The following is a 24,430-nucleotide window of genomic DNA, read 5'->3' on the forward strand; positions in this document are numbered from 1 at the left end:
GCTTTTGTCGTCGAGCTCATCGTGAGCCGTGCCGGTAGCGAGGCCGAGTACCTCCGTTCGCCCAGGCCACGCAGTATTCCGGACCTCACGTCGCTGTCCCGGCGGGTGTGGATCACTTTCATGGAGATGCTTGCAGACTTGGTAGGCCGTCATCGGCCCGAAACTCTGCTCGTGTCGAGCCCGGACTGGCTGCACAGGACAATCTTACTCCTTCTCTCCACCTCTAATTATCCCCTCCCTAGCTCTGCACTGGCGTGCCTTCGCAACCTTCTCGTCGATACATCGGGGTCCTCCGTTGTAGCGAAGGCGTTCGCTCAACAGTGGATAGCCCCGCGTTTCGGCGAAAATGAAATCGACCTTCTTCCGCTGTTCGACCGGCTGCACCTAGCCTGTGAACAAGACATGCAACATGACAAGGACGTTATGCTACCAATAGCTGCAATCCTAGCAAACGACAGCCTTCTTCCGACGATTCTCGATGTTTCAAAGCAACATCCACATGATCCTGCCCGATCTCTCTCTTTCATCGCTCATCTCATTGTCGGACGCCTTGGCGCTGACGCCAGCTACCTCCTTTCAGTCAGGCTGCGCGCCATCCCAGACCTCACTCTGTTGTCCCTCCAGGCATGGGACATCCTTATGGAGATGCTCGCCCACTTGGCGGACCGCCGCCAACCCAATGGGCCCTTAGACGACTCGAGTCCAGACTGGCTACACAAGACGACATTACTCCTTCTCTCCACCTCCCCATATCCGCTTCCCAGCTCCGCTCTGGCATGTGTCCAGAGTCTTCTTCCTGACACATCAGGGTTCGCTGCAGCGAAGCCAATTGCGCAGTGGGTAGCTCCACGGCCCAATGAGCAGGAGTTCAACCTTCGTTCGCTATTCCGTCTGACACCTAGACCCAATGAGCGCGACAACCAGGGCGACAAGAATATTCTACTATCCATAGCCGTCATGATGGCCGACGACAATCTGCTTCCAACAGTGCGAAATACGTTAAAGCAGCTCACATACGACCCCGTGCAGTCTCTCTCTTTCATCAGCCATCTCATCGTCAGCCGCCTTGGTGCTGACTCCGAGTACCTCCTTCCTGTCAGGCTGCGCGCCATCCCAGATCTCACATCGATATCTCTTCAGGCATGGGACACATTGATGGAGATGCTTGTGGACTTGGTAGACCGCCGTGGATCCAGCGGCCCCTTGCTCATCTCAAGCCCCGACTGGCTACACAAGACGACATTACTCTTTTTCTCTACCTCTCCGTATCCTCTCCCCAGCTCTGCGGTGGCCTGCCTTCGCGGCCTCCTTACCCGCGGCGGAAAGGGACTCCCTACTGTTCGCTCGATCGCGAAACGGTTAGTCCCAGGTATTGATGAGAAGTCATTCGTCTTCCGTCCGTTCTCCGATCGGCTACAACCCGTCTACGAGTACCACGGCCAAGAATGTTGCAGTCTACTCGCGGTATTTTTCATGTATGCGGAACTTCTTTGCGCATATCTTCCGGGCCCTCCCAAGGTGCAGCCAAAATCGCTTTATACAGTGTTGTCTCAGGAGCCGGATCTCTTCGAGCACCAGATGGCACGTCCAATACTAGACGACATCTGGAATCTTATCCACTCGGCGTTACTGTTTGATTGCAAGTCCTCCCGTTCCAATGCCCTTGACGGCCGAGTGGAGGCCTTTCATATTCTCTGGGAGCTGTCAGATCGGATGGGCAGAAGAGACGACGCGACTGCAAGCCTTGCCGCATACTGGGGGAAAGGGAACTGTAGTCATCTAGTGCTATCTCTCACATTTTCAGCACTTCATCGCACTACACATGCTTCGCGTACATATAAGCTGCAGTTGTGCATGGATGCATTTGCCGGTAGCCATGGTACGTTCTGCAGCATTTATTGAGAGCGGTTCTACTCACTTGCTCTATCCAGACCAGGCGAAGATAGCAGATAATTCAACGAGGATTGCGCGCGACTTTGCGGATGGCATATTCGACAACCGAGAAGGATTCGACGCAATAGACATGGTCCGCTTCTGCTACCTTCACATCCGGCTATATGTGGAGCATATCAAAGGGGACCCACCGACTGTCATAGCGTCGTCTCCGTCGGATCGTGGCGCGACGCTTCTAGTGCCAGCCACATGGACGGGCCTTTGGGACGCAACAAACGCTGGCCTACGCAAGTATTCTGCAGAGAGGAGGTGGCGTGATAAGTACGTGAGATATTCCTACCATCACCCAACACTTCGCACACCGGACGAGCTGCTCGCCGACGATCGAAAGCTCGCTGGAGAGTGCCTCGACATCATGCAGTCGGTCGAGCAAGGTGGCGACGCTTCGAGTCCTGATGCATCTGCGCGCGAGTCAGCCTTCCCAGACGAGCTTGTCGCTGCGCTCGGCTTCTTCATCGTGCCGGATGATGTCTCAAAGTACCCGAGACTCGCGATGCTCAAGGAGCGAGAGCGACTTGGATCGCCACAACCTGTAGCTGGGCCCGCAGGCCCCTCCGACTCTGCGGATACGCCATTGCCAAGAGACGTTACCAAGCCCCCGCCGTCCTCGCGATCGGCGATCCAGTTAGCACAGGATGGGACGCCGCAGGAAGAACAGTCCTCGACGCAGTCGAATAGGAGGTCTCGTAGCCATCAGCAGAAAATAGCAGTCTTTCCAAGGCCCGCCGACATTTTGAAAGCGGTAGAGCAGGTGAAGTTAGTCGGAGATCCAATTCCCAGTAGTATCATAGCAGACGATGACAGACCGACGCAAGCTTGTAAACATGATAGCAGTCAGGTATAGGTATACATACGCATGTAATTTCCGCCAAGTATAGGTGCTACAGTAAACCGACTTGCCTCGATCATCTCTTGCCAGGGTGACATCACTTCAACTCAGTCACATCCGAGTCACCGACTACAAACAAATACTAGGTACCATTTACCTCCGCTAGCTCATTTTTCGCTGCCCGTTTTCTTTTCTGTCCAAGGTCAATAATTGGGCACCGACGGGGCGTCTTTCCCCCAGCTCCCCTTTCCCTCTCACCACCATCTCTATGCCCAGCGCATTGTCTTATCCTCGGTAAATATATGCCCCCTACACTATCCGCTGTCGCACTTACGCTTCGTTTTAGGGGCGGCAGCCAGAGCCACCAGTAGGTACACGACAATGCGCTTCCAAGCCCCCACTCCGGAGCCCCCGGTCATCTGGTACCCAGTTTCGGGCGTAAATATGTAGTCGCGCATGCTGCCAGTCTCGCCGGCTCACTTGTGTCGATAATTAGGACCATGTATATATTCATTGTTGCATCATGTACCATTAAATAGAACCCTTGACAAATTTGTGGTTGCCCAAATTTAATCTGCGAGTGCATACAAAGAATTCGGAAATAAAACAGCGAAAACATTACCGGGGCTGCTGTGTCTTGGCAGACCTGCCAAACCTCGTCGGGCTTGGAAGACATACCAGTCTGCCAGGGTTTGGAACACATAGGACAACCAGATCTACTAATGGAAGGTGAAATCAGACCGACAAAGTTTGCAAGGCATTGGCAGACCTGCCAAACTCTGAATCATTTTTCTGATGGCATTGGTCGGGACGCGAAGAAGTCACAGGTGGACGCGGGCAGTACGAGAGGGCGCGGAAACGGGGTCGATGAACGATAGACCGAGTGCCGATCACAGTGGCGCTTCTACGAAAGGCAAGATGCGCTTCAAGCTGGCGGTGGTACGACAGAAGACGACAAAAACGAAGGAGACGTTGTGAGCGAAGATAGTGCGCAGGTCAGCGAAAGGCGGGTTGCCATCGCAGATCCCGTTAGCTCGCCGGGCGGAGGCAGGGTCGGAGGTTGCAGAAGGAGTGGAAGTGAGCATGAGTCATCGGGACGAGATGGCGTTGAGGGCCGCGACGACGGTGGCACGAACTTTGCCGAGTAGATGCGAATCGCAATGTACAGTGACGGCAAGCTTTGTATCACACTTCTGTTGCATTCGAGTCAGATTTACTCGCTGGTATGCTTTCGCTTCGTACTGTTGAATGTTCGTGAAATTATTGTCTTTCGTCTCAGGCTGCCCATTAGTACCATCTGCACCATTAGATTTCGCCCTCACTCGCAAGCCTGAAATGACTCGCGGTGCTCTACAGCACGAACAGGTCATGCAGAAACACCAGCTCTCCGTCCATGAGAGCTAAAACTGGGCAACCTTACGCGAGCGTCGGGCAATCTCCTGGACGATAGCGGTTTCTGACAAGGGCGGCGTCAGGATGTATCACGGGGTGTTATAAGCACAAAGTATGATTAGCTTACTGCCGTCGTTCTCTCTACCCGGGGGCCCGAGTGTTGTAAACAAGCTGGGAAGACAAGGCGACTGATGCCGGTTGGGGTCCAACGTCCAGGTGTCATTTGAAGTATAAAGGAAAGGTGCGAAGTCGGGGTGGTGCCTACGTCGACGCCGTCCAGGAGGGTCTCCGGTGGCCGACGCGGGTCATACATCAGTGCGAAAAGAAAGGAGAAGAGATCGTTGAAGGAGAAAAGGGAACAACGGCAGGAACGAAGGGACCGAAACGAAGCTGAAGACGCGTCGCGACTCGCGAATGCCAGCAAGGCGCGCACGCGAGAAACCAGAGCACCGTGATCCGCTCTACGTGGCCCTGCGGCTCCCATGTCATGGACCCTCGGTAACCCCTCGCTGATAGCTCTCCGTGTCGTCTTTGGCTCCCAATCATGCCTGAAGACGAGCTGTTGATATACTGTTGACATTGTTATATGTGAGTACACGTGCAATACCTTCAGAGCATTACTTACATTTTCCTTACCACCTCTGGTCTGCACGATAGGTTGCTTCCTCGGTCGCTTGGCCGCCCGAGCGAGCACTAGGTTTTCGCAGCCTGCCTCAGCCTGCCTCCGCCGCCTGCCCATAGCTTGCCCGACGGCCAGAGATCGGCTTCAAGGCGCGACGGCAGGGCAGCGCGACTGTGACCGCGCGACGAGCGGTAATTAAGTATTATTTGATATTATGTAATCAGCCGCTCCGGGGACACCTTTGACTCAAAATACACGGAAGGAGAGCAATGCTGGAAAATGTAAGTAACCGGAAAACATGCATACGAGCTACTGCTAGAATTTAAGGTGCTCGAAATGTTGTGCTCATGGGTGTGGACGGGTATTTTGAATCTACAAGCTCTGCGGCCCGCCAAATCCAGCGTGACAGATGTGACTCACGTGATATGGATGAAAGTGTAATGGGCCCCCGCCAACCTAAACCTCGGCCTACAATTGGGCGGTTCGCTTCAGATAGACAAAATGTGCACAGATAGCATACACAGAGCACAACATCGGAGGAACATGAGACGAGGATATCAATATTCACAAATACAGGTTATGTTACCTACAAATTCTGCATGCATGTCGAGTCCAACGGATCTTGTGGAAATGCGAAGGGAGCGGCAGATGTGATCACTTCATTATAACACATCAAAAATCGTGTATACGACTATAGGAGACAGTGCCATATCCTGATGATTGAATGAGCGCACCGATCTGTGCGAAGAGAGGTGTGCTAGTACCGTCGACTCCTTTAGTTATCTCGCCAGCCAGGGCGGACTCCCCACTTGCTCGCGCCTGAACTTGCAAAGTCAACCTCCTCTCGAGGCGTGTAGCCGAAGGAGTCAGAGGTGAAAGCGAAAGCGTCTGAGGATTTTTGGATCATTGGACGCGCCTGCGACAGTTCCATTGCCGGCGGGCCCATGTCTGAGAGCAACTCTGTCACTGGCTGGTCTTAGGCGCGTTCTCACAGACGTATGACTGAATGCGAACGACATGTGACAGTGCGACGAGATGGTCTGCATTACTGCCGCGTGGATATCGTCTTGAGTGCGAGTGTCATCATGGTAGGCTTGCGATATACGGCGCATACGACAGGAGATCGGCTTGCGAATGTGTGCGCTTAAGTGGCACGGCCGAGACGAGACGACCACAATGGCTGCACTACACGCGACGATGTACTCCATCTAGTTGAGCCCATCGTGTCAACCAATACGTTTTCAAGGCCCGCGCGGCTTAGGCCCGGGAAGGGGGAGAGGGGGTTGACAAAGCAGCTGCGCTTACCTAGAGCGGCCAAATGGCATCGTAGAAGGTGCTGCTCAGAGAGACCGCGCACATGCCCATCGGGTCCGGTGTCGGAGCAAGGCGGCAACACAGCACAACTCTGGGATTAGCATCCTTCGGTTCGAGAGCAGGCATAAGACTGAGAGTACTGGTGCGCCGCGATGGCGTAAGTTGAAGGGACGAAGACGGCCTGTTGATGCCAGACGGCCGCGGTAGTACACGCTGCACAGGTGCTCAAGGTTCTGCTTCCGGGACAGCGACTCGGCCAAACCGGGCTAGTGGATGACGGTGATGTCGTATGTAGGGTCGTAAACGCGGAGGGTAATGCTCCCGCCCAGGTGCACTGGTCGTCGAGCGTTGTCCGACATGTAAGGAAACGAATAAGATAGAATGAAACAAATACACGCACGAAAGCCCCATAAATGTCACACACCTCCACGTCGTCTACATTTCGTGCTTCAAGAGTCCGCGAACAACGCCTATATCTCCTCCCCCATGCGCCAGGATACATTCGGGACCGAGGTGACCCACTAGCGAGAAACGGGCAGTCACCTCCTGGTACGAGATTACGTTGCGTTCAATCCATGAATGATAACATGAAGACCGAGGACCTGCGAGGACATACTGAGACGAGCCGATAGAGAGACCGATCGACGCGAACATCTTTGCGGCCTTGAGAGTCATGGCTGGTCCGGCCGTGGCAACGACCCCTTCAGACCTAGCCATGTGAGAGGCATGGAGCCAACATAAAACCGTCACGTTCTTGTCATAGAGTAACATAGGAGGGACGGGGGGCTTGCACGGTCGTCGCGGAGGTTCGAGGACAAGGCTGGCTTAGCCAAAACTGCGCGCTAGCGCCCAATCAGCGACTTCGCTTACTCCCGTTCAAAGCGGTAAGCAGTCTCCTTATCGCCTTTCAATTATTTGCTTAATGAGCTTACAACGCAAGTCTTATGATATTACTAAGAACTATAGATGAGCCAGCACACTGCCTAGCGGAAAGCGGCTCCTCTGCACGCCTTGAACTGCGTCTTTTGGAAGACGGCACCACGAGCGAGTGCCGTGCGAGCGGTGCCTTGAAGCGCGAAGTTGTTACAGCTGTGTTCAAGTTGGCTGCTACGATGCCCATCCTCATGATCTTGCCTGACATCTCTGCCACAAGCTATTAATTCTATGTGCCGCAGTCACGGCGGCCGCACAGGCATTATTGCTGTCAAATGGTTTGGCACTTCATTTCCGGAATGCTGTGTGTATCGTCTTGGAGTGCGGTCAAAGTAGTCTCGGTTCCAGACATTTCGGCCCCGTTATCAATACTATGAGCCATATAACAAACGGAGTTTGAATTGGCGTGCAGAGAGTTCTGCAGCTCGATTGATAGCAACTCGTTGACAGGTATTCATTCCCTTCCTAACATTACTTACTGACCGCACTGCGTGCGGTCTCTGCGAACACCTTCCAGAAGAGAGGGAACGAGACTACGGTGAAAGGTGCGTGGCACGTTCCAGCCGCGAGCACAAAGGGCCTACACTGACGATGGCCAATGTACCAGATTGTGTGTTACTGGCTACGGTCGGTGTCCTGACGAGTACTACGCCGGCGTGCTCAGCAATATAAGCATGCACTACTCCAATGTCCTTGTACTCCTGCACAATAACAGCCACAGAGCCGAAATTGCCACATGTCAGACACACAGCATGTAGAACTTCGACTGTCAGGATCTTCTCTGCACCGGTGTCAGATACGAGCGCCAGGCGCTAATAATTTGTGACATACTGCGCGAACGGTTGAGTCGTTAGTCGCCGTGCTGTGGCCGTGAACACGCCTCTCGCGCGTGCTTCGGCCTGGCGGAAGTGATCCAACATGCTCGCGACCCCTCGCCTTTCGCTCCCTCCTTCTGCCTCCGTCACTACCTCCACCGCTAAGCACTCACGAGCCTGACCGTTCCTTATTGCACCAAACATGTCACAGCAAGAACCTCCGGTACGTCCTATATTCATCTCAGCTTTCATCGGGCTGACGGGGATATGTCCGACAGCCCATCGGGGGTGTACGCTATATCGAGGTATCACCCCCAGCCGGGTGGCAGACGATGAATAAGACCGTGCACGAATTCGACCAAGACAAGGTCCAGGACTGTAAGGAAGACATTGACACACTTCTAGTATTTGTGAGTTGATCTACGCTTTGCCCTTGTCACGTTCTCATATGTATATCCGGCGACAGACCGGTCTGTACTCGGCCGTCCTATCAGCTTTCGTCATCGAGTCATATACAGACCTCCAGCCCGACCCAAACACTCAGATGACCTTCCTACTCGAGCGCATCGCCAATCAGACACAGAGCTACTCCATCACATCCGGGACCCTCAACTCCACCGCCCAGCCGCCATCTCCGCCTCCCCAGTTCACGGCTCCGCTATGGGCCGTCCGTGTCAACGGCCTGTGGTTCGCGAGCCTCATCATCAGTCTCGCGACAGCGTCATTCAGCATGCTGGTCAAGCAGTGGTTGCGCGAGTATCTCGCATCCGAATACACTTCACCACAGGAGCGCCTGCGTGCACGCCAGTACCGCAAACCAGGACTGGGGAAGTGGAAGGTCTTCGAGATCGCGGCTGTGCTTCCGATGCTTCTCCAACTGTCGCTCGGCCTGTTCTTCCTTGGCCTCTGCTTCTTCACGGCAAATGTCGACGACCAGATGGGCCTCACGTGCATACCGCTGGTCTCTGGCTGGGCGTTCCTCTTTGTTGCAGCTACACTCGCACCTCTTGTCTCGCCACGATGCCCATACAAGATGCCGCTGCTCAAGTCTGTCATGCGGACCGCGAGAACGCGAATGACGATGAAGATGCGCCGATCATTGACCTCCCTTTTAGCGGACCTGGCGAGCACGATCGGACACTCGGAGTCGGCCCCGGTCGCGAGTATTGATGACGAAGAGGACCAGGTGGTCACTGGCGAACAGGATGACAAGGAGATGCTACTGTCAATGGACGCGATCATGGCGGATGACAACCTGCTTCCGACGATGTGGGATGTGTTGAAGCAACGCTCTGATCCTGCGAACTTACTCGATTTCGTCGTCAACCTGATTGCGAGCCGCGCTGGTAGCAAGGCCGAGTACCTCCGTTCCTCAAGGCCACGCCGTATCCCGGACCTCACGTTGCTGTCCCGGCGAGCATGGATCACTTTCATGGAGATGCTAGCAGACTTAGCAGGTCGCCGCCAGCTCTCGCCTCCACCTGTCTCCAACCCCGACTGGCCGTATAAGACAATCTTACTCCTTCTCTCCACCTCTCATTACCCCTTGCCTAGCTCTGCGAAGGCATGTCTTCTCAGCCGTCTCATGGCTGCATCAGGATCGCTTGAAGGCGCGGACGCGTTCGCTCGATGGATAGGCCCGCGTTCCCACGAACAGGAAGTTGCTATAGACCTTCGTCCCTTATTCGATCGACTGTGCTTAGCTTCGGATCAAGGCATCCAAGACGACGAGAATGCCTTGCTACCCATAGCTGCAATCCTGGCCAACGATAACATCCTTCCGACGATGCTCGATCTGTTAAAGCAGCAAACACACAACCCTGTCCAATCTCTCTCCTGCATCGCTCATCTCATTGTCGGACGCCTTGGCACTGATGCCAGCCACATCCTATTGGTAAGGCTGCGCTCCATCCCGGACCTCACCTTGTTGTCTCAGCTGGCGTGGGACATTGTCATGGAGATGCTCGTCGACTTGGCGGACCGCCGCCAACCCAGCGGGCCCTTGGACGACTCGAGTCCTGACTGGCTGCACAAGACAACATTACTCCTTCTCTCCACCTCCCCATATCCTCTCCTCGATTTCGCCCTGGCATGCGTCCGGGGCCTTCTTCCTGATGCACCAGTATTGGCTGCAGCGATGCCGGTTGCGCAATGGATAACTTCACGACCTAATGAGCAGGAGTTCAACCTTCATTCGTTATTTCGTCCGATACCTGGAGCCGATGAGCGCGCCAGCCAGGGCGACAAGGACATTCTGCTATCTATAGCCGCCATCATGACCGACGACAACCTGCTTCCAACAGTGCGGAATATGTTAAAGCAGTCCACGTACGACCCTATGCAATCTCTCTCTTTCATCATTCATCTCATCGTCAGCCGCCTCGGTGCTGGTGCTGAATACCTCCTTCCTGTCAGGCTGCGTGCCATCCCAGATCTCACATCGATATCCCGCCGGACGTGGGACACGTTGATGGAGATGCTAGTGGACTTGGCAGACCGCCGTGATCCCAGCGGCTCCTTGCTCATCTCGAGTCCCGACTGGCTGCACAAGCTGACGTTGCTCTTTCTCTCCACTTCTCCGTATCCCCTCCCCAACTCTGCAGTGGTATGTCTCCGCCGCCTTCTCGCCCATAATAAGGAAGAATGGGAGGGCGCAGTTTTGTCTATCGCTCGATGGATATCCCCACGCCCTGACGAGAAGTCGTTCGTCTTCCGCCCGCTCTCCGATCGGCTGCAACCAGTCTATGAGCACGGTGGCCAAGACGATGAATGTCTGCTCACGGTGCTTTTCATGTATTCAGAATTCCTTCGCCCATACCGCTCAACCTCTCCCAGCCCCGGGGTGCAACCACCATCGCTGTATACAATGCTGTCTCAGGAACCGGACCTCTTCGAGCACCAGATGGCACGTCCAATATTAGACGACATCTGGAATCTTATCCACTCAGTGTTACTGTTTGATAGCAAGTATGATAGTCCACGTACCCTCAATGGTCGAAATGAGTGCATCCATATTCTCTGGGAGTTGTCAGACAGGATGGTTAGGAGAGACAATGGGATTGCAAGTCTTGCCGCATACTGGGGGAACGAGCAATGGGATCTCCTCGCATTAACTCACACGTTTTCATCGCTACATCACTTTACACATGCTCCGCGTACATATATGTTGCAGTTGTGCATGGATGCATTTGCCGGTACCCATGGTACGTTCTGAAGTGTTTATTCGCAGCCGTTCTATTCACTTGCTCTGTCCAGACCAGGCGAAGATTGCGGAGAATTCAGCGACGGTTGCGTGCCAGTTTGAGGACGGCACATTCGACGACACGGGGCGATACATCCCAATAGACATGGTCCGCTTCTGCTACCTTCACATCCGGCTATATGCGGAGCACATCCAAGGGGGCCCACCGACTGTCATAGCGTCGTCTCTATCGGATCGTAGTGCGACACTTCCAGAGCCAGTCACATGGACGAGCCTCTGGGATGCAACAAGCGCTGCTCTACACAAGTACTCCGCAGAAGAGGGGTGGTATGCTGAGTATGTGCAAGGCCATTATTATCTTCCTACATCTCGCACACCAGACGAGCTGCTCGCCGACGACCGACGGCTCGCCGGAGAGTGCCTCGATGTCATGCAGTCGGTCGAGCGCGGTGGCGGTACTTTGAGCCCCGATGCATCTGCGCGCGAGCCAACCTTCCCGGACGAGCTCATTGCCGCGCTCGGCTTCTTCATCTTGCCAGAAGACGTCTCGAAGTACCCGAGGCTCGCTAGGCTCCAGGAGCGAGAGCGACCTGGACTGCCACAGCCAGCATCCAGGACCGCAAGCCCCTCCGGCTCTGCGGATATGCTGTCGCTGAGGGACGTCACCGAGCCCCCGCCGTCTTCGCAACCGGCAATCCAGTTGACCCAGAACGGGCCGTCGCAGGAGGAACCGTCCTCGACGCAGTCGAACGGGAGATCTCACCACATTGCTCGGGACGCGGAGGAGTCACGGGTGGACGCGGGGAGTACGAGAGGGCACGCAGGCGCAGAGGAAGGACCGATGAACGACGAACCGGGCGCCGCTCGTGATGGCGCGGCTGTGAGAGGCAAGGTGGGCTTTGACGAAGCTGGCGACGAAGCTACCGAAGACGACGAAAGTGAAGGGGGCGTTGCGAGCGAAGGCGATGCGACAGAACGTGGGCCGGACGAAGACAATGCGCAGGTCGACGAAAGGCAAGCTGCCATCGCAGATCACCTCGGCCCGCCGGGCGGAGGAGGCGAGGTCGGTGGCGAGGTCGGAGGTTACGGCAGTAGTGGAAGTGGGCATGAGCCACCAGGACGAGACGGCATTGAGGGCCGCGACGGGGTCGGCACGAAATTTGTCGAGTAGACACGGATTACAACGTACAGAAATCGCATGTTTTGTATTACACTTCTATCGTAATCGAGTCAGATGTACCCGTTAACACGCCTTCGCTTCGTACCATTGATCACTCATGAAATTGTTATTTTTTGTCTGCCCACTGGTGCCTTGCTGCACCATGCACCGCCGAATTTCGTCCTCAAACTCGGAAGCCTGAAATGTCTCACGATACTCCGCAACATGAACAGCTCATCCGGGAGCCTCGGCTCCTCGTCCGCTGGAGTCGAAGCTGGGGGACCGCGTCGTAACCTCTACTAACCATCTTACGCGTGCGCCGGACAATCTTCTGAAAGCTAGCTGTTCCTGACAAGAAGAACGTCAGGATGAATTACGAGCTATGCTAGCCGTGTACACACAAGTATGCAATGCGCGCCGAATAGGACGTATCACAGGCTTGACCAATGGCGAAGAGTATTCCGCCTTCGTTCCACTTTTGCCCCTTGGCCTGCCACCTGAGGGTGTCGAGCAGTAATCGCCTTTGATGTCTGGGTAGTAGATATCAGGGTTGCTAGTGCGCTCGAGGTACCGATGGATCGCGGCGTCGCACCGTGTCCAGAGCCGCGCATGTTGGGCTGGGGGCAGGTCGCGTGAATACGTCTACAACATTGTCAAAAAACATCACGAGAGGCAATGTCTGACGACAATTTCTAACCATGTTGTGCCGAACCCATCATTATGTTACATCTTGGGCATTGCCTTTCAGTGACTTTGCTCTTTGACAGCTAAATGTTAGCACTTGTTTCCTAAACACGCGCATCAGACGCACCTAGCAACTCCCTCTCTAATTGACATACGTCGGTACCGGTGGTCATTTATCGCCCATCACCCTTGGCATTATAAGTCCGAGCTCGGGTCCCCTCATAACGTCTTCCATATACGCACATCCGTGTGGGTGGTCGCATCTTGTCCAAATCCCTATATTCGTAGATTAGCTCACTAGCTCGACTCTCGCTTACTCATGTCGCGCTCGTCGTGAGAATAGCATATATGAGGAGGCTTTTGAGATAGTAGTAAGGGGAAGAGGGTGCTTGTCCCGTCTTTGTGGTTCTGGGGCGTTATAAGTACAAGTGTCAAAGCGCGAAGGAACAGCGAGAAATCGGGGTCTGTTCATCCGTTTGCGATGATAGAAAGCCCGTGAGAGCTTCTCGTCGGGTCTCCCTTCTGACGGGCAATGAATAGGCGAACTAGCTCACCGATGGAAGATTTCCTATTTGCGTGCGCGAGCCTGCCGCCCTCAGACCATGTCGAGGTGGCGCCTGCGTCTCGTCCTCCAGGATGACCTCCGACGGCTGGCACATGGGCCGTATATTGATGCAAAAATAAAGGAGAGGAGAGCGATGAGGGAAAATGGCAGTAGGGATGAAGGGAAATAATCAAAGCCGAAGACGCGTCGTGAATGTCAACAAGGCGCGTGAGAATCTGGAACACCGTGATCCGCTCTGCCGCTCCTGCCCAATTCAGAAAGGGCGCTGATCCGCACTGCGCTTGATGGCGGGGCGTTGTTGGACCGTCTCGTTGGGGAAAGACAGAGTAAGCCGACGTAGATAATGAGCAATGAGAAGTGCGCGCTCCTAGATTACGCGGGCTCTTCGTCCTATGCTCGCAGTAGAGCCCTCGGGCTCAGCCTGGCGAGCACGACTGCATGACAGATGAGACGGGAGGTCATAAACTGATAATTGCGCGAAGGAGAGCACTCGTCTGGCTGACAGTGGACATCAAGCAGATTCGCAGACCGACTAACCGCGACGCTTGGGCTAATTGTTGGTTGAGTTAGGGCCGACACCACGATAGCTCGGCCATCCAAATCGGGCATTTCATTCCCACGACCTGAGCTTGCGCCCGTCCCGTCCGAGTCACGAGTTTCGACCTCTCCCAATAACACTAGCCGCGTTATGTATATACCCAAACCGCTTTAGACGACAACTCATCATCACCGTTGTGATACGCCATCACCCACGACTCTGAAAGCTCTCCGCAACCGTGAATTAGGCCGCTTGTGCGATTGCAGCCGCTTACCATGCTTAGTACGTGTCAGCCACTGCCTACATGCTGCTACGCCTAATTATTGTACTGCGCGTGTGTCCTGATATCGGTTACGTACCACTGTGAATTTGAGGTGCTCTACCCGTGGTCCCCTAAGCTGCACGCCTGACGCCTCCAGAGAGGAGAGCGCAGGCTGAATGGCTGATAGAGAGCTGGACGAAGGACACGATATGTTGGTGCGTAGCACCCCATCTTGCTCCCTATCTCTCTCACCAACAGATATGGCACATATTCGCAGGTCCAGCTCTCGGCTGTGCCCGGGTGCAGCTATAACCATCTCGACATACACAAGCTTCCCGCACAGTCAACTACGCATACAGCCACAACTTTAACATGCAACCAGTTCTCCGCTCATTTCACTCGCAAATTAGTGGCCTCAAGTCCACCGCAGGCAGCGCATCGACGTACGGTATCATCATTGCCGACTCGTCCAATGTTGTTGGCCTCTTCTAGTTTACTTTCACGGCAAACTCCGAACTTGTCCGCTGCGTGCTCTCGCCCAGCAAACAAACTTATACGCCGGCCGACCGAAGAGCTCGTCGATACCGCGCACGACATTCAACTCCGTCGCTGAGTACGCATGCACTACCGTACCGACGTATCTTTGCAGCTAAATCAGCGTTTCGGTATCCTCAGAGGAGCAAAGTTTAGATATATGCGAGCCTCTCACTGCGACCTTCGACCTTACTTCTGGCATTTCCTCTCGCTAGAGCTGTGTCAACATCCCCTTTCGCCAACTTACACATTGTCTTCGCCCGGCTCATCTTTCGTCACATCGTCTCCGCCTGCACCGTCCTTTTCGTTCATCTCGTCGTACGTCGCCGGCTTCTTCAAAGCGCACCTAGGCCCTATAAGAGGCGTTACGACTAATTGCGCGCTATTCTTCGTTCGCCAGCCCTTCCTCTGCGCGTCCGCTCCTCCCCGCAGCGCACAAATCCGCCTGCAGCTCCCGCGCGTATCGGATAATGCTACTAGATCTCCCTTTCTGCGACAGCCTATCCCGCACTAACTTGCAAGGCCGGCGGCGGCGCGGCGACACCCGTTGGTGGTGGCGCAACCGCGGAGTTAGAGAGATTCGTGGGCCCGACTACCGGTTGGTGCTTCCGCCCCTGGAGCCTCGTGAGCCTCGGGTATCTCGAGTAGTCCTCTGGCAAGATGAAGAGGCCGAGCGCGGCGATGAGTCCATCTGGGAAGGCTGACTTGTGTCCAGGTACGTCGGAACCCGACGTGCCGCCGCCGAGCTCAAACGACTCCATGACCCCAAGACAGTGGCCGGCGAGCTTTTGATCTTCGGCGAGCAGTTCATCCGGAGTGAGAGACGTAGGGACCCACAAATAGAATTTTGTGCCCTCGGCTTGCCATCCTTTCTCGGCAAAGTATTTGCGTAAGGCGGCAGTTATCTTGTTGAATGTTCCAGAGGCTTGTCCACACGGTTGGCCTAGGAAGCGTCTCGCCATAACCCGACAAAAACAGCATCTTCATGGTCCGTGGATCTTCGTTCACGTGCTCCGTGTAAAGCCGGATGTGAAGGTAGCAGAAGCGAACCATGTCCATTGGATCGAACCCTTGCTCGTTGTCGTATTCGCCGTTCACATAATCCTTCGCGACCATTGTTGAGTTCTCTATGATCTTTGTCTGGTCTAAACAGGGTGGGTGAGTAGAAGTAATATAAACCTGTGAAGGTTCAGAGATGGTAAGAAAGATGATAAGAAAGATGATAATACATGTAGCAAGCGACATACGGGAGACAGAGTCGAAGACGCGGCCGGCGATGCAGGGAGCACGAGTTCGTGGGAATGCTCGGGTTAGTGACTCTTCGGACGCTTGCTCTACGCGGCAAGCAGAGGCATCGTGGCGCGGGAACACCGGAACCAGGTCTCTGTTGAGCTTGTAGGTAAGCAGAATACTGGTATTCACTCGTTCACCTGTAATATTGGGAATTTGAAGCATCCTATAGAGGGGAGACAGTAACACAGCCTGCTAACTTTTGATGCTACATCTACGGTACAAATGACATCGGCAAGTTGGCATCTGGAAAAAGCGTTCTGTCAGACCAGTCCACTGTGAGTCTATACCACTGGGACCGATGATAGCAGCCCATTCCGCGCATTGGGCGGTACATGCAAGTCCAGACCATCAGGACTGCATGTCTGTAGCACTGGGCCACGTACACCAGTCTGGATCGCACACTAAAGGGTCTAGGATGTCTCCGGAGTGTGGTACAACACAAGCATTGGTATAGTAAGTCTGGTGCGGTGACATGCACATCTGGCTGTGTGCAGGTGAATGGCCACATGAGCGGATGGAAGCGTGTCGTCGCGAGGAGCAGCAGCGCTCCGCCGGCGTCCTGGCAGCTGCCGTCCTCGTCAACGAGCTCGGCGCCCACGTGTGGGAGGGCGTACCGCCCATGCAGCGCGCGCGCGACGCCCTCAAGCGTGTCTCGCAGGAGCCGACTTCGGTGATTTCAGCCGTGCTTCCGGTGCGGTGTCGCGGCGGCGTTCGCGGAGATGTACCCGCAGACCTGTACGCCGCCGTTGGAGGCTCTGTTGAGCACCTGCAGAATCAATGCTACTTGAATCAGAGGTCAACTCGCGCAAGTTCAGAGCGCTCGCTGCCGTCGCGGTGTACGTCTATCTTAAGGCTCGGTCCTCATGCCTCCGTACCACACACCGTACGCTTACCCCTGCAAGAACTTCTCCTCCTCGGAGACCATCTGACTCGATGTTGAGAAAGTGCTCAAGGTGCCTGAGACTTGCCCTAAACCAAGGGCCCCGCGCAGGGACAGGCATCAAATCTCGAACCCGACTTGATCCGACATACCCGCTATTCTCCTTTATCTTATCGCCCCATCCATGCCTACCATCAAATCTCATCCTTCCTGCGTGTCCGCTTCATCTTCCGTCCCGGGGAGTATGTCCAGGTACCACATCATACACCTTCTGATGGTGCGGGTTTTTCGGTTTCAGAATCAGAGCCAGTAGATTATCTTGCGCATTTTCTCGTGAATTTATCTTTAAAACACAGTATTTTCCATAATAACACACGGGAGCAAACTCTGTTCATACAACTTCTTACCGTATGATGTTATTCTCATCTTTACTTTTTGTTCCTGGTGTGCCGGGAAAAGCTAGAAAATTCGCTTAAATACCAGCGCCAAAAATTGGTTGCCTGTCCGCAGCGGTAGACCATCTTTGCCTGTTGCCACCATGTTCTTGGACTCGCCAACGTCTACGTACGGCCTCATCCTGCTGGGGACGGCATTGTACCTCGTAAACTGGTTCAAAGAGTACAAGGCAAGTGAACACTTGCCGGTCCTGTGCCACCAAGACTATCCTGACCTCCCGTGTAGCTCAGGAATGTACCTGCGCTCGGACCGACGGCACCGTTTCTCTCTTACTGGGGTGCAATCAGATTCATGACCAATTGCCAGGAAATGCTTGCAGAGGGGCACGCAAAGGTATGCTGGCTATGTCTTTCGTTGCGTTGGGGTTGACAAGGGTTTCGACGTGGCAGTTCGACGGGGGCCCGTTCAGGATAGCAACTCGCCGGTATTGGCATTATATCGTTTCAGACCCTCAGCTCCTTGATGAGCTGCGGCGTGCACCGGATGACGAGCTATCTTTGATCGAAGCCACGACAGAGGTCAGCATTCATGACTCACTCTCGTTTGGACAGTCACGTGATTTTTTCTGCAGGCCCTCGAGCTCGAGTACACGATGAGTACCGCAGTAGCACACGATTTCTATCACATACCGATCATCCGGACGACGCTTACACGCAATCTGGGCACCCTTTCTGGAGAGATCTACGACGAGATATGCAACGCGTTTACGCACTGTATCCCTGCGACAGATGGCAAGTTTTCAGCTCTTCTGTCCTTTTATCGCGCGTTCAGCTGAGATTCCACTTGCATAGAATGGACAGCCGTGCCCGCGTTGGATACTATGATGCAGGTTGTCGCTCGGACGAGTGCTCGCATCTTCGTTGGCCTCCCTCTCTGTAAGCGCCATCGCTGTCCTCCGCCGCAGTCGTGTTGACAGTGAACTAGGCCGCAACCAAGAATTCTTGGATATCAGCATCAATTACACAACGGACGTATTCAAGACTGGGCTCACGCTCAACATGGTACCTGCTCCCCTCAAACCGTAAGTCGCTACTTCGCACTCGGAGATCACTATTCCCTGAGCGATGCCTTGCAGGATTGTGAACCGCCTGATTAACAAGATCGACAAGACCGTTGACCGTACGCTCGTTTTGCTGAATTCCACGATCGAAGAGCGGCGAAGCATGATGGAACAATACGGAGACGACTGGCAAGACAAGCCTGTGAGTCACGCTGTCTTGCTACCCGACCAGCAGCTGAAGTCCTACGGATCAGAATGACTTGCTCCAGTGGCTCATGGAAGCTGCAGAAGGGATCGAGCGTGAACCGAGGGCCCTCGCTGCCCGTGTGCTCATAGTCTGCTTTGCTGCTATTCATACGTCTTCTATGGTAGGTAGCGGGCCTTGGCCCCTTAGCATTGCGCGCTGACTGTTTCGCACCTCAGAGCTTCACTCACGCTTTGTACCACCTGGCAGCACGCCCAGAGTACATGAAGCCGCTGCGGGAGGAAGTTGAAGCTATCGTTGCAGAAGACGGCTGGTCGAAGGATTCGCTGCAGAAGATGCGCAAGGTCGACAGCTTCCTGAAAGAGTGCCAGCGGCTAGACAGTATCATCAGCGGTACGTCCTGTGTCTCATACTATCACGCGTATGCTGAGACGCTCGTACAGTATTCTTAGAACGCAAGGCACTGAAGGACTTTACCTTCTCGGACGGCACGTTCATCCCCAAAGGTAGCCACGTCTCAACCTCGAAAATGGCGACGCATGACCAGACCAAGTACTACGACGATCCGTACATCTTTGATCCTTGGCGCTTTTCCAACATGCCCGACGAGACGGGCGAAGGCACGAAGCACCAGATGGTTAACACAAGTATGGAGTACCTTCCGTTTGGCGCCGGGAAGCACGCTTGGTGAGTTTCACCTCTGGAGTCACCGTGTTCGGCGCGTTGAAGTATCACCGTAGCCCGGGACGGTTCTTCGCCGCGAACGAGCTGAAGAGCATGATGGCGCATCTTGTGATGACGTACGACATCCGCATGGAGAAGCCCGGAGAGATCCCGCCCGGATTTTGCTTTAGCTCCAACATATTGCCCAACCGAACAGCGAAGGTCTTGTTTAGGAAGCGGAAGGACTGAGTCGCATTCAGACGATCTGGCATCATCTTCACTTACTATGTGATTACCGCTGCAGGTGCAGATGGTGGGCATGATATGGCAGGTCAGGTGCGTTGACTGAGCTCTCGATACCGCACCAGATCACGTTCGTCCGTCGTCTGGTAGCTTACTCGGGTAGGTCGTATTGTTTATCTGGACTCTGTGCCAGTTTTGGAGATATATATCAATAATCTCAGTTATTGTCAAAGAACGACTGAAGCATCAACGCGTTCAGCAGTGTGGAGATGTTCCTGGCCTTTGAAGCTCGCGTTTCGATCGCACTTCGAGCACCAGCGGTCATTTCAAGTCATCTGCTGGGTATATTCTGATATACTTGGTCTTGTTGCGCCATTCATCAAATCAGGAGACACCCGCGTCATATGGTGTAGAACCGCGTGAGGCGAACGGCAGCCCGGCCAGCGGTCCTTCTGTTGCGGTGGATGCCTCGGCGGTTCTCACTGACCAGATTCCTCTGATGCTGGCTTCCATAACGCAGAACGTAGACTCAGCTGGTTGGAAGGTGTTCAAGGATGTCTCCCTTATGCCAACGGTATATCTCATCTTGCGATTTCAACATGTCTAGTAACTGCAGCGCTCGACCGACAGAGCAGGTCCCTGTTTTCTGAGCCCGCAGCGTTCTATGGAGCGGCATTTTTCGTGAGATTTGTCGCATCGCGATACTAACCAAAGCCACCGGAGCTGCGGAGAAGGCGGGTGGGGCGTGGGATGCGTCCAATAATGCGCCGCGGATTACTACGCTGCTCCAGTCTCCATTGCTGATCATGACTAAAAACGATTTGGATATGCAAGAGAAGAACGCGAATGGCCGTCAGGCGCTAGAACGAGAGCTCGAGATCTGATCGCCCGAAAGCTGCCAGGCGGCAGAGATGATATTTGGACTGAAATGGCAGTCAAACACTTCGTGGCGCGGTTCGTACGCACGGACCCTGTCCAGCGGACTCCAGCTTGTAACTCACGGGTATATTATCCGAGGAATATTCACGAGAACGGATCACCTCTAGTGTCGCCGATCATTGTCCTCGCAGCAGCATAATCTTAACTCTAGAGACATTTATTGACAGGGTGCCAGTGGGATCGAAGCGATATCTCACAGGAGGTTTGGAACAGCTGTTCATGGGCGAGCGCGGAGAAGGGTCCGTCATAAACTGTTCCAAGATCAGAGGAGCGTTTCGTGGGCAGAAATGCTCCGCCAGACGGCTCTAGATGACACGCTACTAGCACAGGTTACAGATAAGCAGAAAGCTACTTGTACATGGAAGATTACAGAACGGCAAATGGACTACGTCGAAGATGACTACTTGGCCTCAGCGATATCCTTGATAACTGCAAGCGTAACCTGGTCTTGCTCGACCGAACCGTTGAGGCGTAGCGACGAGAACGCATGCTGAACGACCGGTAGAAGCTTCTCGGCAGCCTCTCTCGCGTATGTGCTGGCGTCGATATCTATAGACGTGACCTTGAAAGACTCCAGCAGCGTGGCGTGCTCCTGGGCCCTCGTGAGCGAGCCGGTCGTCTGTTCGAGCAGGCTGTCAATCTCGGGCTTCTTCGTCTGAATGTCGTTGGTCAGAGCCTCGACGCGGACGAGCACGCGGTCAATCGTCGCAAGACGCTCGTCGGTTTTCTTGAGCGCACTGGCGGCCTTCTCAGCCCGCTGATTAGCGAGCCCAAGGTCGATCGCAGCGGCGGCGAGCTCGAGCTGATGCTTGCGAAGGTCTTCGGTGTTGCCGACCTCCTCGTTGTCCTCGCTGAACATCTTGTTGTATCGCTTCGACCCGCAGTCAGTCAGAGGTATAGCGTCCCAGGGTACACTCACAGTAGTAAGCGGGCGCTCTGTAGCGGGAGCCGGCTTCCCAGCTTCAATGTTCTTGACCATCACTGTGTACTTCTCGATATCGGCCTTTGCCTTCGCACTCTGTTGCCTGAACAGGGTGAGCATAATGGAGTACTAGACATGGTCGAGATAACGTGCTCTTGTGTCTTCTGGAACTCGAGGCGATCCTTGCGCGCGTCCGTGGCCACAGCCAAAAGCTCGCTGGTTCTCCTCGTCGTGTTCGCCAGGTCGCTGACAACTGCCGAAAGTGTTGTGTGCAGCTGAGAATCGGTAAGCTACAAAGGGCTCCATGACACAAGGTGGGAGCTGCGACGCTTACGTCTTTCCCTTCCGGCGCGATCTTGTTCAGCGCGTTCGACAGCTCGCTACACTTGGCTTCGACCTCGACTGACTCATGCTTGCAGACTTGCATCTGGGCGCTCACAGCCTTGGCCCGCCGATCTGTAATCCGCAGTCGCGCATCACCTTGTGCTTTCGTGAGGTCGTGGAGGTATTCGATAGACTCTGCGAAGCGGACGATACTGCTCATAGCATTGGTGCGAAGAGGCTTGAGACTCTGTAAGCATTCCTGGGACACCTCCAGCACAGCTAAAAACCGGTTCTGGATACTCGCAAGCCCCTCGTCAAGCTCTCTGACCTCGTCCTCTAAGTCCTCGAGCTTCTCAAGATTGGCCATGCTACGGCGGTCAGACCAGAGGGGCTACGAGCGGCGATGATCAAAGTGGGATTCTCTAGTATGCATCGAGACTCACTGCAAGCCCATTAACATATTTCCCGGTGGAGCCAGTGAAGCCTGCGAGGGCAGAGTGACCACCTCTGGTCCACTCGTACTCCTTTTCAGCCCCGTTCTTCCCGTACCAACGCGAGCAGCGGCCTGGAAGTGGGAGGTAGCTCAGGCGCGCTTTCTGACGACGACAGGTGTGCTTACCGAGCGAAGTGACAAACCGAAGTCGCTGAATATTTTTCGCGTCTGCAGAAAACAGAATCCTGACGACGTCCTCGCCGATCTCAAGGGCGAACTCGTCTTCGGAGCCGCCCTGGCCGCCGCGTGAGAGCGTAGACGAGCCGTCGGTGAAGACAAGCTGAATGGCGTCAATGATGTCTCCAGACCGGATGATGACTTTCGCAATCCTTTTGTTCATGATGCTCAGAACAAGGTCTGGCCATGCAATCGTGCATGTTAGCAGGTCTCTTTGGGCAGGCAGACCGAGAGGGCACTCACGAGAAAATTCAGTGCCATGCCGGGAGCCTGCATACTCGCCCACAAACTGGAGACTAGCAATGGCCGTTGGTTGCTGCCAGTGGCTGAAACCAGCGCCGATCACGTGCTGGTACAAATTCTAGAGGGACGGAATCAGCGTCACCATAGCGCTCCAGCAGCGGGTTATCCTCCGCCGTACTTGGTCCTCTCCGACCCACAAGACCTGGAGGCAGAAGCCCGGCGAAGACTCGACTCGGCGGAAGAGAGCAATAACGTCCGTGCGAGGGAGATCCGGATACAAGAATTTTCCCCTGTTGCAAAAGGTGTGAGTGGGGCAGTGCTAAGGTAGACACGTCTGGTGACTTACCAATCCCACTCCGAGCCGCTGTAGCACCGCTCGACAATCATGTGCGTGTCGTCCTGGAGGAAGACGCTGCGTGGTGTCAGGCAGCAATCGCTGATCATCCGGGAGCATGCTCACCGAATTTCAGTTCCTGAGGCGTCACTCCATGACGTGGCGACTATGGTACCGATGGGGCGCAGATAGTTCAGACACAAGGGAGACATATACCTGTGTCGCAAATGTGAGAATTTAATTCGCACCGGAGAGTCTTCGCGACCTACCAATCAGCTTTAGTCGTTCTGCAGTACTCGCGACCGTGGTGGTCCCTGTCCTGGTAATACACGCGGATCTGGTTGAGGTCTGCGGGCGTTGTTAGCTGCTTTCTCAGTGCCGTGTGAATCGCACTCACTATCCCAAGCAGTCGCACCGATACCCGTACCGGCGGCAGCCTGGACGACGCGAACACTCTGCTGAGACCAATCGACGCCGGTCGCGGACCACTTGTCGCAGGTGGCAGGACTATGTGTGTACAGCAATGTGAGTATGCTTTCCATCATGCGCGGTGTGGGCACTGACCGGTAGCAAATCCATCCCTCCTTGTCTTGATAGAACACCATGATACTCTGTGCATCTGCGGAGTGGATCACGGCGAGATTGGTGCCGCGTATGGCGTCCCGCTGGACAAAGTCCGTGGAGTGCCACGTATTGTCGACGCGGCGCCATTCGCGGATGTGACCTTCGTCATTCTGGTAGAAGACAGACATATTCCATTCTCCAACCTGAGCAACGGGGCGTGGATGTCTAGGAGACTCAGCAAGAACATGTAATGCTTTGGCTTACAGCGAAGGTGCACAAGGCGCTGTCTGGACTGCACTTGAAGGACAAATCACCTGAGAAGCGATTGGAGCGGTTGGATAGTAGATTTTAGCGGCGTACGAACCAGAATACCATCCACGGTGCTGCATAATGGTGTCTTTGGGATTCTGTCAAGACGGGCGTGCGAGAGAGCATTAAGTGACTAACTGCTATCGTTGGCCTCGACGGACTGGTCGAGCCGGTTCATAGGGTCATCGTTGCATAGTTCCCGGACTATATTGTCGTAGGTCTTGGTATAGACTCGAATGCCATGCTCGCAAGCAGCAGCAGCGAGAGTATTGTTTCTCTATAGAAGGAATGGAGTTATAGAAGAAGGCAGAGCGATGGGACGGTAACGTACGATCCGGAGGGACATATTGCCTAGTGGGGCTCTCTGAGAAATCTCTAGAGGAAAGGCGTAAGTTGGCTGGTTCAGGAAGGCTTTATATCTGGATGGCCACAGGCGTCTGATGCCGCGCTTAGGATGGACATCGGAGACGGCCATGATATAAAGTATGGGTAGAAAGAAGGAAAGAAGAAAACATGAGAACGTACGCATCTGCTCCAGGAAAACGCTATTCGGGATTGAGGTATAACGGGTGCAGTTCCCGGA

The 24,430-nt window shown here is 54.5% G+C and overlaps 6 protein-coding genes across 6 annotated transcripts; 3 read left to right on the forward strand and 3 right to left on the reverse strand.

Moving 5' to 3' along the window:
* Positions 1–5,346: 5,346 nt before the first annotated feature.
* Positions 5,347–6,933, reverse strand: PHACADRAFT_262736 (uncharacterized protein). Its single transcript, XM_007399964.1, has one exon. It carries the CDS (start codon positions 6,825–6,827, stop codon positions 6,546–6,548), a length of 282 nt encoding a protein of 93 aa, XP_007400026.1. The 5' UTR covers positions 6,828–6,933; the 3' UTR covers positions 5,347–6,545.
* A 1,215-nt stretch (positions 6,934–8,148) lies between these two features.
* Positions 8,149–8,927, forward strand: PHACADRAFT_75372 (uncharacterized protein; the record flags this gene model as incomplete). The annotated part of the gene is made up of 2 exons (XM_007399965.1): positions 8,149–8,268; positions 8,325–8,927. Coding segments are annotated over 2 exons (723 nt in total), but the record flags the coding sequence as incomplete, so codon positions are not given.
* Positions 8,928–9,010: 83 nt separating this feature from the next.
* Positions 9,011–12,231, forward strand: PHACADRAFT_187528 (uncharacterized protein; the record flags this gene model as incomplete). The annotated part of the gene is made up of 3 exons (XM_007399966.1): positions 9,011–11,061; positions 11,114–11,387; positions 11,526–12,231. Exons 1-3 carry the CDS (start codon positions 9,075–9,077, stop codon positions 12,229–12,231), a joined length of 2,967 nt encoding a protein of 988 aa, XP_007400028.1. The 5' UTR covers positions 9,011–9,074.
* A 2,296-nt stretch (positions 12,232–14,527) lies between these two features.
* PHACADRAFT_262741 (uncharacterized protein) lies at positions 14,528–15,946 on the reverse strand. Its single transcript, XM_007399967.1, has one exon. The coding sequence runs from the start codon at positions 15,762–15,764 to the stop codon at positions 15,303–15,305; it is 462 nt and encodes a 153-aa protein (XP_007400029.1). The 5' UTR covers positions 15,765–15,946; the 3' UTR covers positions 14,528–15,302.
* A 1,473-nt stretch (positions 15,947–17,419) lies between these two features.
* Positions 17,420–19,734, forward strand: PHACADRAFT_128456 (uncharacterized protein). The gene is made up of 11 exons (XM_007399968.1): positions 17,420–17,593; positions 17,662–17,764; positions 17,821–17,949; positions 18,003–18,144; positions 18,208–18,306; positions 18,356–18,452; positions 18,507–18,633; positions 18,686–18,799; positions 18,855–19,017; positions 19,068–19,323; positions 19,377–19,734. Exons 1-11 carry the CDS (start codon positions 17,514–17,516, stop codon positions 19,546–19,548), a joined length of 1,482 nt encoding a protein of 493 aa, XP_007400030.1. The 5' UTR covers positions 17,420–17,513; the 3' UTR covers positions 19,549–19,734.
* A 1,147-nt stretch (positions 19,735–20,881) lies between these two features.
* PHACADRAFT_212790 (uncharacterized protein) lies at positions 20,882–23,726 on the reverse strand (the record flags this gene model as incomplete). The annotated part of the gene is made up of 12 exons (XM_007399969.1): positions 20,882–21,499; positions 21,553–21,678; positions 21,738–22,118; positions 22,171–22,292; positions 22,347–22,577; positions 22,641–22,758; positions 22,819–22,930; positions 22,987–23,052; positions 23,101–23,190; positions 23,244–23,322; positions 23,372–23,481; positions 23,539–23,726. The coding sequence occupies 12 exons, from the start codon at positions 23,724–23,726 to the stop codon at positions 20,882–20,884; spliced, it is 2,241 nt and encodes a 746-aa protein (XP_007400031.1).
* Positions 23,727–24,430: the final 704 nt, after the last annotated feature.

This window comes from Phanerochaete carnosa (assembly GCF_000300595.1).
Source record: "Phanerochaete carnosa HHB-10118-sp unplaced genomic scaffold PHACAscaffold_10, whole genome shotgun sequence".
Taxonomy (NCBI): Eukaryota; Fungi; Basidiomycota; class Agaricomycetes; order Polyporales; family Phanerochaetaceae; genus Phanerochaete; species Phanerochaete carnosa.

Bases quoted from the DNA above. Each gene is read 5' to 3' on its own strand.
- PHACADRAFT_128456 (XM_007399968.1), top strand. From the start codon at position 17,514: ATGTTCTTGGACTCGCCAACGTCTACGTACGGCCTCATCCTGCTGGGG. The intron at 18,145-18,207 runs GTATCCCTGCGA...CGTTCAGCTGAG, and splicing joins ATGCAACGCGTTTACGCACT to ATTCCACTTGCATAGAATGG. The intron at 18,307-18,355 runs GTAAGCGCCATC...ACAGTGAACTAG, and splicing joins CTTCGTTGGCCTCCCTCTCT to GCCGCAACCAAGAATTCTTG.
- PHACADRAFT_262741 (XM_007399967.1), bottom strand. From the start codon at position 15,764: ATGGCGAGACGCTTCCTAGGCCAACCGTGTGGACAAGCCTCTGGAACA.
- PHACADRAFT_262736 (XM_007399964.1), bottom strand. From the start codon at position 6,827: ATGGCTAGGTCTGAAGGGGTCGTTGCCACGGCCGGACCAGCCATGACT.